This window comes from Hemitrygon akajei, chromosome 6 (genome assembly GCF_048418815.1).
Source record: "Hemitrygon akajei chromosome 6, sHemAka1.3, whole genome shotgun sequence".
Lineage (NCBI taxonomy): Eukaryota > Metazoa > Chordata > Chondrichthyes > Myliobatiformes > Dasyatidae > Hemitrygon > Hemitrygon akajei.
The window spans coordinates 60,479,422-60,493,006 of record NC_133129.1 but is presented as its reverse complement, the minus strand read 5'-3'; the positions used below and the strand labels follow the sequence as shown (position 1 = coordinate 60,493,006).

At 39.5% G+C, this 13,585-nt stretch overlaps 1 protein-coding gene across 8 annotated transcripts in view; it reads left to right on the top strand.

Annotated features, from left to right (window-relative positions):
- The window catches only part of LOC140729083 (multiple PDZ domain protein), a 224,435-nt gene that overhangs the window by 106,049 nt on the left and 104,801 nt on the right, over positions 1-13,585 (top strand). For 7 of the 8 annotated variants that reach the window (XM_073048416.1, XM_073048413.1, XM_073048419.1 and 4 more), the window contains one exon: positions 4,333-4,374. The exons of the other annotated variant lie outside the window; for it this stretch is intronic. In XM_073048416.1, coding sequence (XP_072904517.1) covers positions 4,333-4,374 — 42 coding nt within the window. The remainder of the gene's footprint in view (positions 1-4,332; positions 4,375-13,585) is intronic. 8 annotated transcript variants of the gene reach the window in all.

The window sequence follows — 13,585 nt, the reverse complement described above, 5'->3', positions numbered from 1 at the left end:
CTAAGGTCTGATGAATGCTGATGCAAAATGTTTCAATGAACATACAGTGCATACTTAACATGAAAAAATAGTTAATGTAGGACTGGATATTTAAAAACATGTAAATTACAAGCATTTGTTGTGAGGGATGTTATCTGGAAAAAAATCAGATCTGTGATTTAGATTATCATTTTTCTTTGACATTTGCATAATTTTCTGCTAAATCATGTTATAGATATGACTATCTTCTATATTTAAATGTAAATTCATATTGTATCAATTTTGCTTTAATCAATAGCATAACCATGTCTTGTTTGCTCCTTTGTCTAATTTTTGCATGTTTTTTTTCATCCATTCTCAGCAAACTTTAGGCTCAGCTCCAATGATCCTTCAGTTTTTTTCCACAAGTGTATGTTTCCAGAACAGATACTACAATAATCTACTTGCTTTTAGGTCATTTTGACCTTTTTAGTACTTTCACATTGCCGATCAAAGTACTATAATGTCAGCTGTTACATTTTCCTCAATGCTGAGTGTTCTGATTCAAGGATATTTTTGCAAACTAGCTGTGCCTTTATAGTAGCCATGTTCAGCAACTATTTTACTTAGACAAATTGTTCAAATGAGATTGGCTGTTGATCAAAGGAACTTTAATGAGCTTGAGCTAAAAGCAACGACAGTTAAAAGTCTGACATTCCCCCTTTTTAGTTAAAATGTTACTGCACAATGTATTTTGATTTTGTATCTTTTCATTTTATAAGTTATTTATTTAAACATTGACTAATGATCCGACAGAGCAATTGAAAGGCTTTGATCCTTATCTCATTAACATTTGACATTAATGTAGTGAGTTATGGAAAAAATCCAACCCCTGTATGTACACCATATATTTCACTTTGTTTAAAGAAAACACAATAACTTTGCCAATGGGCTGTGAGTTAATCACTCTTTGTTAAATTAATATGATGTTGTAAACAATGGGCATTTTAAATAACTTACATAATTTCAGTGAATATTTTATATTTTTATCACTATCTAAAATTGAATTAGATTGAAATAACATTTATACATATATAAAATGTAATTTCAGAATAAGGCTACATCTCACATTTCTAGTAATAAAGACTTGTAAATAATAAGTAGTCTCTTCTATATTACATATTGACACTTGAGTCACTGAGGAATAGGGAGAGGCAAAAAAGACTTCTACTGTGGACTATGTACAACAATGTAGTTATCAACATTGATAACCAAATTTGTTAGGGAACAAGAAAGAGTTAAAATGCATATCTTTCTTGTCCTTATTGAACAACCTCTTAGGACTTAATAATCTATAATTCTTCCTATGTTTCTAGAATAATGTGAAGGAGGAATTCTTGCAAGTCGGTCTTTGTTTTCACTAGTTGGAAGTCTCTAAACATTTAAATAAAAAACAGTAGAAAAGATTTTATTTAGTAAATTTTGATCTGTAATATATTTAGAGAAAGGATGGTGTAACTTGGTAAAACTGGGATAAGTACAGTGGATTCAGGTTAATTGGTCCATTGGTTAATCAGGACAGCCGTTTATTTGGGACAACTCTTAAAGAGCAAAAACTAATTGAGAAAATAGCTGGGATTCCTTTTGTTTATTTGGGACACTATGCTGCTTAATTGGTGCAGGAGACTGTTGCTGAAGTTTCTATCTAGCGTCAGAACCATTAACTCATGCGGCAATTACATACTACACAATGCTTCGAGTGAGCAGTTTTTAAAAAGCATCATTTGCGTGTGTTTGTATTCAAAAATCAGTGATTTTTGTCACTGATAGTTGGCTAGAAATAAGTAGCAAAACAATTTAGAATTGTTTTGCTCAGTGCAGTTTCAACATTGAAACTTGAAGGTGCCAGAAACAGCAGGGAGAGAAAATGAAATGATTTCACTTCAGCAAGTTCAGAGCTATGAAGAATTTGAATGTATCGTCCATCATCTTGAATATCATTCATTGTTGTCTCTGTACCCAAGAACACCAAGGTACCATGCCTGAATGATTGGGACCCTGTCACACTCACCTCAATTATAATCAAATGCTTTGAGAGGCTGGTTAAAGACTACATCTGCAGCATGTTACCACCCACACTGGACCCACTACAATTTGCCTACCAACGGAACTGCTGTACTGATGATGCTGTAGCCACAGCACTGCACACTGTCTTCACTCACCTGGAGAAGAGGGATACATAGATTAGAATACTGTTCCTGGACTACAGTTCAGCATTCAACACTGTAATTCCCTCCAGACTTGCCAGGAAGTTCAGAGACCTTGGCCTGCGCCCCGCCTTGTGCATTTGGATCCTAGACTTCCTATTGGATTGCAGACAGGTGGTAAGGATGGGTTCTCTCACCTCTGACCCTCAACACAAGTGCATGCAAGGGTTGTGTCGTGAGTCCCCTCCTCTACTTCCTTTACGCCCATGACTTTGCTGCCGCACACAGCTCCAATCTGTTGATCAAGTTTGCAGATGACATGACATTGATCGGCCTTATTTCTAGCGGTGATGAGACAGCCTACAGAAGAGAGATTAACTCCAGACACAGTGGTGCCAAGATAACAATGTCCAAAAAGCAAAAGAGTTGATTGTAGATGACAGGAGTAATGGAGACAGGCTCGCCTCGATCAGCATCAGTGGGACTGCAGTTGAGAAGGCGAGTCATTTCAAGTTCCTCAGTATATACATCACCAAAGATCTCACCTGGACTGTACACGCTGGCTGTGTGGCAAAAAAAAGCACAACAGCATCTCTTCCACCTACAGGGGCACCAGTGAGAGCATCCTGACTGGCTGTATCACCGCCTGGTACAGGAACTGCATCAACCTTGGGCACTACAGGGAGTGGTACGGACAGCCCAGCGCATCTGTGGATGTGAACCTTCCTCCATTGAGGGCAATTACAGCAGCAGATGCATAAAGAAGGCCTGGAAGATCATCAGGACACCATTCACCCTAACCATACACTGTTTCGGCTGCTTCCACCTGGCAAACGGTACTGCAGCATTAAAGCCAGGACCAACAGACTATGGGACAGCTTCTTTCTACAAGCCAGTAGACTTCTAAATTCCCATATCTATACATTGTGACAGAGTCGTAATGCAAGGATTTTTACTCCCTCATGTTGTGGAACACTTGTAAGATTTAAATAAATAAATGCAAATATTTCAATGCATTTGAGGATCTGGAGGATGTAATCGTCAAAAGCATTGTATGAAGGCAGTCTATTATTTGCATTCGGTGTCTGCACTAATTTTTTTTCATTTACAGCCAATCAAAAGAACATGACAGTGTGTTCGTTATCCATCATATCTGATGATAACAGTGAAATCTGTGCAGAAGAGTTTATGAAGTGGAAAAGCCATTGCACTAGGACAGTTCCACTCTTGAAGTCTAGGTTCAGTCATACGAATAGTTATCACAAACTGAGGTCTTCTTTGATCACTGCATGAAGCGTTGTAGAGCTGCCTTCTTAACCATTGGATTTCACTGTTGATTTCATCCACCCAGTGTGCCGGAGGTGTCTTCTCATGCTAGGACAGGCATGTCGCTATCACTGAGCATGTCCCACTGGCTGCCATCATCTGGTTTAGCCTGGCTGTCAAAGTGGTGTACCAGGGTGTGTTTATTGTCACATACAAATAGCTACTTGGAGCTACAGGTGAGAGTTTAGTGTCCTGTGGGGACCAAAGGTGAGTGAGCTGCCCCAGAATGGACACAACAAGCTCCTTCACCAGTGGTGCTACCCCTCCCTGGTCACCCCATACATGGCGGCGCACACCAGATGAATTCCTCTGTCGATAACTATTAGGGACTAATATACAGTTTTATGGAACTGTAGTAGCTTTGTTAGTATTCTAACATTTTCTCTATTTCACTTAAATACATAATTTGTTGCTCAGTAAAGTGGTAGTTTGTCTTTTTTATACCTTTATAACTGTTTACCTGAAACTTTAGCTAATTGGGGCAGCTGCTTAATTGGGCCAAAATATGCTGGTACAGATGTGTCCCAATTAACTGGAATCCAGTGTAGTTAAAAAAAAAATTAAAATGCAAGGCTAAGGAAAAGCTACTGGGTCATGGGACTGATTGGGTAGCTCTTTTGGAGAGTTAATATCATCAAAGTGGACCTAAAGAGGGTCTCTCTGTTGTATGATTCTACAACAAACAATTTTTTTGCCTATAGTTTCTAAATCTGTTTTTCAGAAACACATCACTAGTCTATTCCTAGGCGTTTGTTAATATCTGTACATCTTTTATAAAAATAGTCAAAGATTTGTGACACGAGTGTAAAAGCTGCTGTGTCAAATGCTTTTCACATTCTAGATCTCCATGTGCATCTGGCGATGATCAGTCCTCATTTTATGTGTGAGTATTAGAGCATTTTAAGAATTTGCTGTGGGCATGTAGATCATGAAAGCCACTACAACAATAAATTATAACATTGTGGTAAATCCAGCATGCTTTAATCATTCACTTGAAAGCTTTATCCAGATACATATACAGTCTTACAGATCCATCTAAATTATACTGCATTTATATTGTCACTATTTATTTTAAATTTGAAAATGCTTCATAGTTCAGATATTTAGCTTGGAGCAATTAAGTATCAGGACACCAGTTATCATAAACTGAAGGGCCTGTTCCTGTGCTGTACCGTTCTAAATTCTTTGATTCATGGTCCAAATAGCTGCCTCCCAATCTGTAATCCAGCCTACAATTGTTAAGGGAATATTTTTTAATTTTCCTTTAGATTCTGTATTTATTACTGTCAAGAATGTAGAACATAAAATTAATAAACTTGCTTACCAAAAATGAAAGCCACAGAAATGCATTCCAGCCTGATGAATATAAACTGGAATAAATCCAGCAACATCTAAAGTGTACACATCCAATAGTAAAGCTGCTGAAACATGGAAAATGACTTCCAACATTATGGGCTATTATTGTATAGGTGTTGCATGTTACAACACCTATGTTACAACAGAGTTCATAGAACCACTATTATTTTCCAATTTTCTCTCTTCTTTTCCATAATGGCACTCATGCCCAAGTGTCATACTCAAGCCAAATTTCAATGACACATCCCTCCATCCACCCTTGTCATTGATCTTTCCCTAAGTGCACAGTCAATCTATACAAATTTCTCTATTTTTGTTATTCCTACTTCAAGTTGGTACTTTGTTCAGGATTCAATACTGTTTCGTGTTGGACTGCAGGAGTAAACCATATAAACCATGTAAAAATTACAGCACGGAAACAGGCCATCTCGGCCCTTCTAGTCCGTGCCGAACGCTTACTCTCACCTAGCCCCACTGACCTGTACTCAGCCCATAACCCTCTATTCCTTTCCTGTCCATATACCTATCCAATTTTAATTTAAATGACAATACCGAACCTGCCTCTACCACTTCTACTGGAAGCTCGTTCCACCCAGCTGAGTAAGGAAATTCCCCCTCTTGTTACCCTTAAACTTTTGCCCCCATCTCTCAACTCATGTCCTCTTGTTTGAATCTCCCTTACTCTCATTCAGAAGGCCAGTGATGTTGTGGCGGTGGAACTGGGCTCTCTGACGGTGGTGTCTGAAAAGAGGATGCTGTCCAAGTTGCATGCCATCTTGGACAATGTCTCCCATCCACTCCATAAGGTAATGGTTAGGCACAGGAGTACATTCAGCCAGAGACTCATTCCACTGAGATGCAACACCGAGCGTCATAGGAAGACATTACTGCCTGTGGCCATCAAACTTGATAATTCCTCCCTCGGAGTGTAAGACACCCTGAGCCAATAGGCTGGTCCTGGACTTATTTCCACTTGGCATAATTTACTTATTATTATTTAATTATTTATGGTTTTATATTGCTATATTTCTACACTATTCTTGGTGCAACTGTAATGAAACCCAATTTCCCTCAGGATCAATAAAGTATGTCTGTCTGTCTGTCTCAATGGAAAAAGCCTATCCACATCAACTCTATCTATCCCCCTCATAATTCTAAATACCTGTATCAAGTCCTCCCTCAACCTTCTACGCTCCAAAGAATAAAGACCTAACTTGTTCAACCTTTCCCTGTAACTTAGGTGCTGAAACCCAGGTTAACATTCTAGTAAATCTTCCCTGTACTCTCTCTATTTTGTTGACATCTTTCCTATAATTCGGTGTCCAGAACTGTACAGAATACTCCAAATTCGACCTTACCAATGCCTTGTACAATTTTAACATTACATCCCAACTCCTATAGTCAATGCTCTGATTTATAAAGGCCAACATACCAAAAGCTTTCTTCACCACCCTATCCACATGCGATTCCACCTTCAAGGAAGTATGCACCATTATTCCTAGATCACTCTGTTCTACTGCATTCTTCAGTACCCTACTCATTTACCATGTATGTCCTATTTTGATTATTCCTACCAAAATGTAGCACCTCACACTTATCAGCATTAAACTCCATCTGCCATCGTTCAGCCCACTCTTCTAACTGGTCTAAATCTCTCTGCAAGCTTTGAAAACCTGCTTCATTATCCACAACGCCACCTGCCTTAGTTTCATCTGCATACTTACTAATCCAATTTACCACCCCATCATCCAGATCATTAATGTATAAGACAAACAACATTGGACCCAGTACAGATCCCTGAGGCACACCACTAGTCACTGGCCTCCAACCTGACAAACAGTTATCCACCACTACCATCTGGCATCTCCCATCCAGCCATTGTTTAATCCATTTTACTACTTCAATATTAATACCTAACGATTGAACCTTGCTAACTAACCTTCCGTGCGGAACCTTGTCCGAGGCCTTACTGGAGTCCATATAGACAACATCCACTGCCTTACCCTCGTCAACTTTCCTCATAACCTCTTCAAAAAATTCAATAAGATTTGTTAAGCATGACCTTGCACGCACAAATCTACGTTGACTTTTCCTAATCAGACCCTGTCTATCCAGATAATTATATATACCATCTCTAAGAATACTTTCCATTAATTTATCCACCAATGACGTCAAACTGATAGGCCTATAATTGCTAGGTTTACTCTTAGAACCTTTTTTTAAACAATGGAACCACATGAGAAATATGCCAATCCTCCGGCACCATCCCTGTTTCTTTTTTTTTTTTTTTTTTTTTTTAAACTTTTTTTTTATTGTTTTCAAATTGTTACAGAATAAATGTGCATGAAAAAAAAAAGTGTTACCCAGCCCCCTCCCCTTAACCCCTCCCCCCTAACATCCCTATTAAAAAAATAAGAAAGAGAAAAAAAAAGGGAATGCCTGGATGTTGGAAGATCCCCACATACTCCACGGAGTTCTCATTTTTTTTTTAAAAATATATGTTAAAGTTCTTTTTCTTTTCAATCTATAATAATACCTAATCTTTCCACTTTCGTGGTATCCTGGGAAATCTTTATAAAAGTCTCCATGTTGCTATGTGTGTCCCCACCATTCATCCAGGCAAAAAGATAGAAAAAAATTAAAATATAAAGGAAAAAAAAAATACCCCCCTACTAATGTTGTGGAAAAAAGACACAACATTACCCCCCTCTGCTGTACGGGTCATGGCAACCGCCATGATTACACACGTGAATCCCGCAGTAACCGATCCACAGCCTCCCAGCTCCCCCGCAACATAAAAAAGTATATGTATAAGAAGAGAAAAAAAAAATACTATTCTCATTTAGTATTTCTAAAATTTTGCTTTTCTCTTCTGTAATATCCATAAATGTCCATCACTTCTGTTCCTTGGTTCTATCTTCATCTTTAATCCATTACGTTTGGAAGCCTCTATGTGTAGTTAGCGAATAGATGGAAGTTCTTGTACAAACTCCTCCGCTTTTCGATAGTCGGAAAAAAAAAATTTTCTGTCCTCCAAAAAAATTATCAGTGTTGCTGGATGACGCATTGTAAATTTATAACCCTTTTCCCATAAGGCTTTTTTCGCTGGGTTAAATTCCTTCCTTCTCTTCAACAGGTTGTAACTTATATCAGGATAAAAAAGAATTGGTTTCCCTGCTATCATCAGTGGCCCGTTTCTATTTTTGGCACTTTGGGCAGCGGCCTTCAGGATCTTTTCTTTGTCTTGGTATCGTAAGCATTTTATCAAAATTGATCGTGGGTTTTGGTCAGCTCGAGGTCTTGACCTTAAAGATCTATGCGCCCATTCAATCTCAATTGGAGTTTCTCTTTCCATTTTCAATTTTTTAGGGATCCATTTTTGAAAAAAATTTATTGGATCTTCTCCTTCTATATCTTCTTTAAGTCCAACAATTTTAATATTATTTCGTCTACTGAGATTTTCAAGCTTATCAATTTTTTCCATAAATTGTTTTCTTTCTGATGTCCAAGCAGTATTTTCCTTTTCCATTTTGTCCATTCTTTCAACCATGTCTTCCGTTGTAGTTTCCAAGTCCGTAATTCTTTTTTCCATTTTTTCCTGTCTCTTTGTCATTTTATCAAGCATAGTCTCCATATTGGTCATTTTTTTTTCGAGTTTTTTTTGGTTATTTTTAATTACTTTTAATGTGTCTAATTTACGCATTATTTGCCTCAAAGTCTTTTCTATATTTCTAGAAGGACTTTTACCTCCTTCAGCTGATCCTTCCGAGAGATTTGACTCTCCCTCCGATTCGCTATCACTTTCAGTTGCAGTGGTAGCTGGGCTTTGTAGTTCTTTTTGTTCCTGTTTGCGCATGGTCCATCCTTCGCGTTTGCGCAGTTCACGATGGTTTTTTCCTTTGGAAGTGGCAAGCGTTGCCACCATCTCCTGTTCAGTATCACCGGCGATACAATGTACCTGAGATCGCGGCTCCTCGGTAGACGTGGGCCTCGCTCTTGTTCCAGCTTGCGTAGTCTTCCCGGTATTAGTTTTCTTCATCTTCTTTCCTTGAGGCATAGCTTGACACAGTCCGGAGTCGTTTATAAGCAACTTTTAGAGAGTATTGACTAACTTTTCTTCATTTAAACATTAATTTATTAACTTTTTACGGGAGAGCTGGGTCCCTGCGTCTCGATCCTACGTCATCACGTGATGTCCCCCCACCATCCCTGTTTCTAATGACATTTGAAATATTTCTGTCAGAGCCCCTGCTATTTCTACACTAATCTCCCTCAAGGTCCTAGGGAATATCTTGTCAGGACCCGGAGATTTATCTACTTTTATATTCCTTAAAAGCGCCAGTACTTCCTCCTCTTTAATCGTCATAGTTTCCATAACTTCCCTACTCGTTTCCCTTACCTCACAGAATTCAATATCTTTCTCCTTAGTGAATACTGAAGAAAAGAAATTGTTCAAAATCTCCCCCATCTCTTTTGGCTCCACACATAGCTGTCCACTCTGATTCTCTAGGGGACCAATTTTATCCCTCACTATCCTTTTGCTATTAATATAACTGTAGAAACCCTTTGGATTTATTTTCACCTTACTTGCCAAAGCAACCTCGTTTCTTCTTTTAGCTTTTCTAATTTCTTTAAGATTCTTCTTACATTCTTTATATTCCTCGAGCACCTCATTTACTCCATGCTGCCTATATTTATTGTAGATATCTCTCTTTTTCCTAACCAAGTTTCCAATATCCCTTGAAAACCATGGCACTCTCAAACTTTGAACCTTTCCTTTCAACCTAACAGGAACATAAAGATTCTGTACCCTCAAAATTTCACCTTTAATGACAGCCATTTCTCTATTACATCCTTTCAATAAAACAAATTGTCCAAATCCACTCCTTCTAAATCCTTTCATGTCTCCTCAAAGTTAGCCTTTCTCCAATCAAAAATCTCAGCCCTGGGTCCAGTCCTATCCTTCTCCATAATTATATTGAAACTAATGCCATTGTGATCACTGGACCCGAAGTGCTCCCCAACACACACCTCGGTCACCTGACCTATTTCATTCCCTAACAGAAGATCCAACACTGCCCCTTCTCTAGTTGGTACCTCTATGTATTGCTGCAAAAAACTATCCTGCACACATTTTGCAAGCTCCAAACCATCCATCCCTTCTACAGTATGGGCTTCCCAGTCTGTGTGTGGAAAATTAAAATCTCCCACAATCACAACCCTGTGCTTACTACAAATATCTGCTATCTCCTTGCAAATTTGCTCCTCCAATTCTCACTCCCCATTAGGTGGTCTATAATACACCGCTATAAGTGTTAATACACTTTTCCCATTCCTCAATTCCACCCAAATAGCCTCCCTAGACGAGCCCTCTGATCTATCCTGCCAGAGCACCGCTGTAATATTTTCTCTGACAAGCGATGCAACACCTCCCCCCTTGTCCCTCCGATTCTATCACACCTGAAGCAACAAAATCCAGGAGTATTTATTTGCCAATCACACCCCTCCTGCAACCATGTTTCGCTAATAGCTACAACATCATATTTCCATGTATCAATCCATGCTCTAAGCTCATCCACCTTTCTTGCAATGCTCCTAGCATTAAAATAAATGCATTTAGGAAATTCTCCACCTCTTCCTCTCTGTTTATCTCTAACAATACAAAGAACTTTACTGTCTTCATTTTCTTCCTTCTCCCATACATCTGTTCCTACACTCTGGTTCCCCTCCCCCCATCATACCCAGTTTAAATCCACTGGAGACTCTCTAGCAAACCTACCTGCAAGAATATTTGTTCCCCTCCAGTTCAGATGTAAACCATCCAGCCAGAACAGGTCCCACCTTCCCTGAAAAACTGCCCAATTATCTATAAATCTGAAGCCCTCCCTCCTGCACCATGTCTTCAGCCACGTGTTGATCTGCACTATCTTACTATTTCTAAACCCACCTGCACGTGGCACTGGTAGCAATCCTGAGATTGCTATCCTGGAGGTCCTGTCCTTTAACTTGGCACCAAGCTCCCTAAACTCACCTTTCAGGATCTCCTCACTCTTCCTACCCACGTCATTGGTCCCTACGTGGACCACGACATCCGGCTGCTCACCCTCCCTCTTGAGAATACTGAGAACTCGATCCGAGATATCGTGGACCCTGGCACCAGGGAGGCAACAGACCATCCGGGATTCTCGATCTCTTCCACAGAACCTCCTGCCTGTCCCCCTATATCGAATCCCCTATCACTACTGCTCTCCTTTTTTCCCTCCTTCCCTTCTGAGCTGAGGGTCCAGTCTTGGTGCCAGAGACGCAACCACTGCAACTTGTCCTTGGTAGGTTGTCCTCACCAACAGTATCCAAAACGTTATACTTATTGTTGATGGGAACGGCCACAGGGGTGCTCTGCTCTTCCTGTCTATTCCCCTTCCCTCTCCTGATAGTCATCCAGCTACCTGTCTCCTAGTGGTGACTATCTCCCTGAAACTCCTGTCTATTTCTGCCTCTGCCTCCCGAATGATCTGAAGTGCATCCAGCTCTAGCTCCCTAACATGGTTTGTCAGGAGCTGCAGCTGGATGTACCTTTTGCAGGCGTAGTCATCAGGGACAGCAGTGCTCGCCCTGACTTCACACATACTGCAAACAGAGCACTCAACTGCCCTAACTGCTGCGTCCATTACCTACTTCTAATCTAATTAGATTAATTAAAGGAGCTTACCCAGCCTTACCTCACCTGGAGTGAAGCTCGTACTCAGCCTCTGCTCGCTATTTAAATTCTCCCGCTGCCTCACAGATCGACTTTCACATGCTTGTGCAGTTGTGCCCCGTTCAAACCTCGCATCTGCCTGTTCTCGCTGAAGCCTGATTGAGCTAAAGCCAACCCACTCTGCCTTACTCCACTCTGACGATGGCCGCTGTATATGGCGGTCTTTCTTTTTAAACCTACGTCACGTGCCTGCGCAGTCTAGCCTCTTTGCCGCGATCAGTTAAAAAAAAACAGCTTCTCTCCGAGCTTCTTTTACCTCTTCCCTCTCCACCTGTTGCTGCGATTTAAATCGCAGTAAGAGTCTGCGCCATTTGTCTGTCGTTTGCCTGTGCACTAAACCACATTGGAAAGAAATATGAGGAGGTGAATTGGGAGATCAATTTCATGGTTTTTTATAGGAAATCAAGATAAAGCTGATTTTCAAAAGACAAGTGGAAAATTTCAAATTATGTTTAGACTTTGGTTGCTAACTGTAGAAATCACAAGGAAAATATGTGGGTTTAATCATTATGAAATGAACAAAAACTACCCAGTTATAAACAAAATATTTTGGAGGACAAGGCTTAAAAGATGGAATAAAAAGGTGGAGAAGGAGGTGGTCATAAAAATAATCGTTCTAGGTTTTTCTGAAGATCCTTTCTCACTGTGATCAAATGTTTTTTAATGGTAGGATTTGCACTGTCAAGCTGGTCCTTGAATTGTCAATTGCATTTCTGCAACAGCTTAGTAAATCTAAAACAATAATTTTGATGTACATATATCTGCCTGCTTGAAAGGTATGCCCATGACTGTCTCACTCATGAATTTTTCAGCAAATTTCAGTAGCAGCCAAGGCATGAAGGATTACTGATCACCAGGTGCAAGTTATTTTAGTTTAGTTTAGAGATTTAATTGGTGCAGATCGTTCTTCACACTGCATGGATTCTGTGTTTAGATCCAGAACGGGGTAATTGATTTGAAGAGAGGACTGCAGAGATTAGAAATTTTATTGGACCTTGGGTGTGGATCTGTCTTTTGGGATCTTTGAGGAACCGTGTAAGTGAAACTGAAGACCATTGTGAGTCTATATCATTGTAGGTTGAAGATTCATGAATAGTTGAGAGGAGTGCATGTAGATTTTTTTAAAAGCTGATCCATGAGGTTTCCTTTAAGTACAGGTGTCCCCCGCTTTACAAAAGTTCATTTTACGCCACTTCGCTTTTATGAAAGACCTGCATTAGTACCTGTTTTCACTAACCAAAAGAAATCGGAAGAAGATGTTTGCTTTTACGTAAAAAGGCGTCCGCTTTAAACTTGTGTTTACCCCGAGAAAGATTACCATGAACGTGAAACCTTGCACGGGCAGGTGTGTGCGCATGCATGTATGTGCTGATTTTTTTTTCTACCTATCGGTTTTGGCTAAATTTTCCCGATTCTGATAAGTGAAACTATACTGTCCATACATTATTTCTACTTTATATAGGCTGTGTATTTATCAAATCACTCCTGCTTTTACTATATGTTAGTGTTATTTTAGGTTTTATGTGCTATTTGGTATTTTATTTTTTGCGTCTGGGAACGCTCAGTAATTTTTCCTATATAAATTAATGGTAATTGCTTCTTCGCTTTACACCTTTTCGGTTGATGAAAGGTTTCATAGGAACGCTCTACTTTTGGATAGCGGGGGAAACCTGTAACAGTATTGTTGATCTAGTATGTTGGTTCTGCGAATAACCAACAGTAGTGGCTCCTTGAAACCATGCAACCTGATTTCTCAGGCAAAGGGCGGTTATGACTAGAAGTGCTAGAGTTAATGCAGAAATAGTTGCAACTACTGGAGTTTACTAAATCTAATCAGAAGTTCAGTGCATTTATCTTTCCTTTTAAAATGCAAGGCAAGCATTTTATTGAGCTGTGAAATCTTTTAAAATACTGTATTTACATAGCTATCTCTAGATTTGTGAACTTATATCATCCACAAAAAGTAGCTTTATCCTGAATG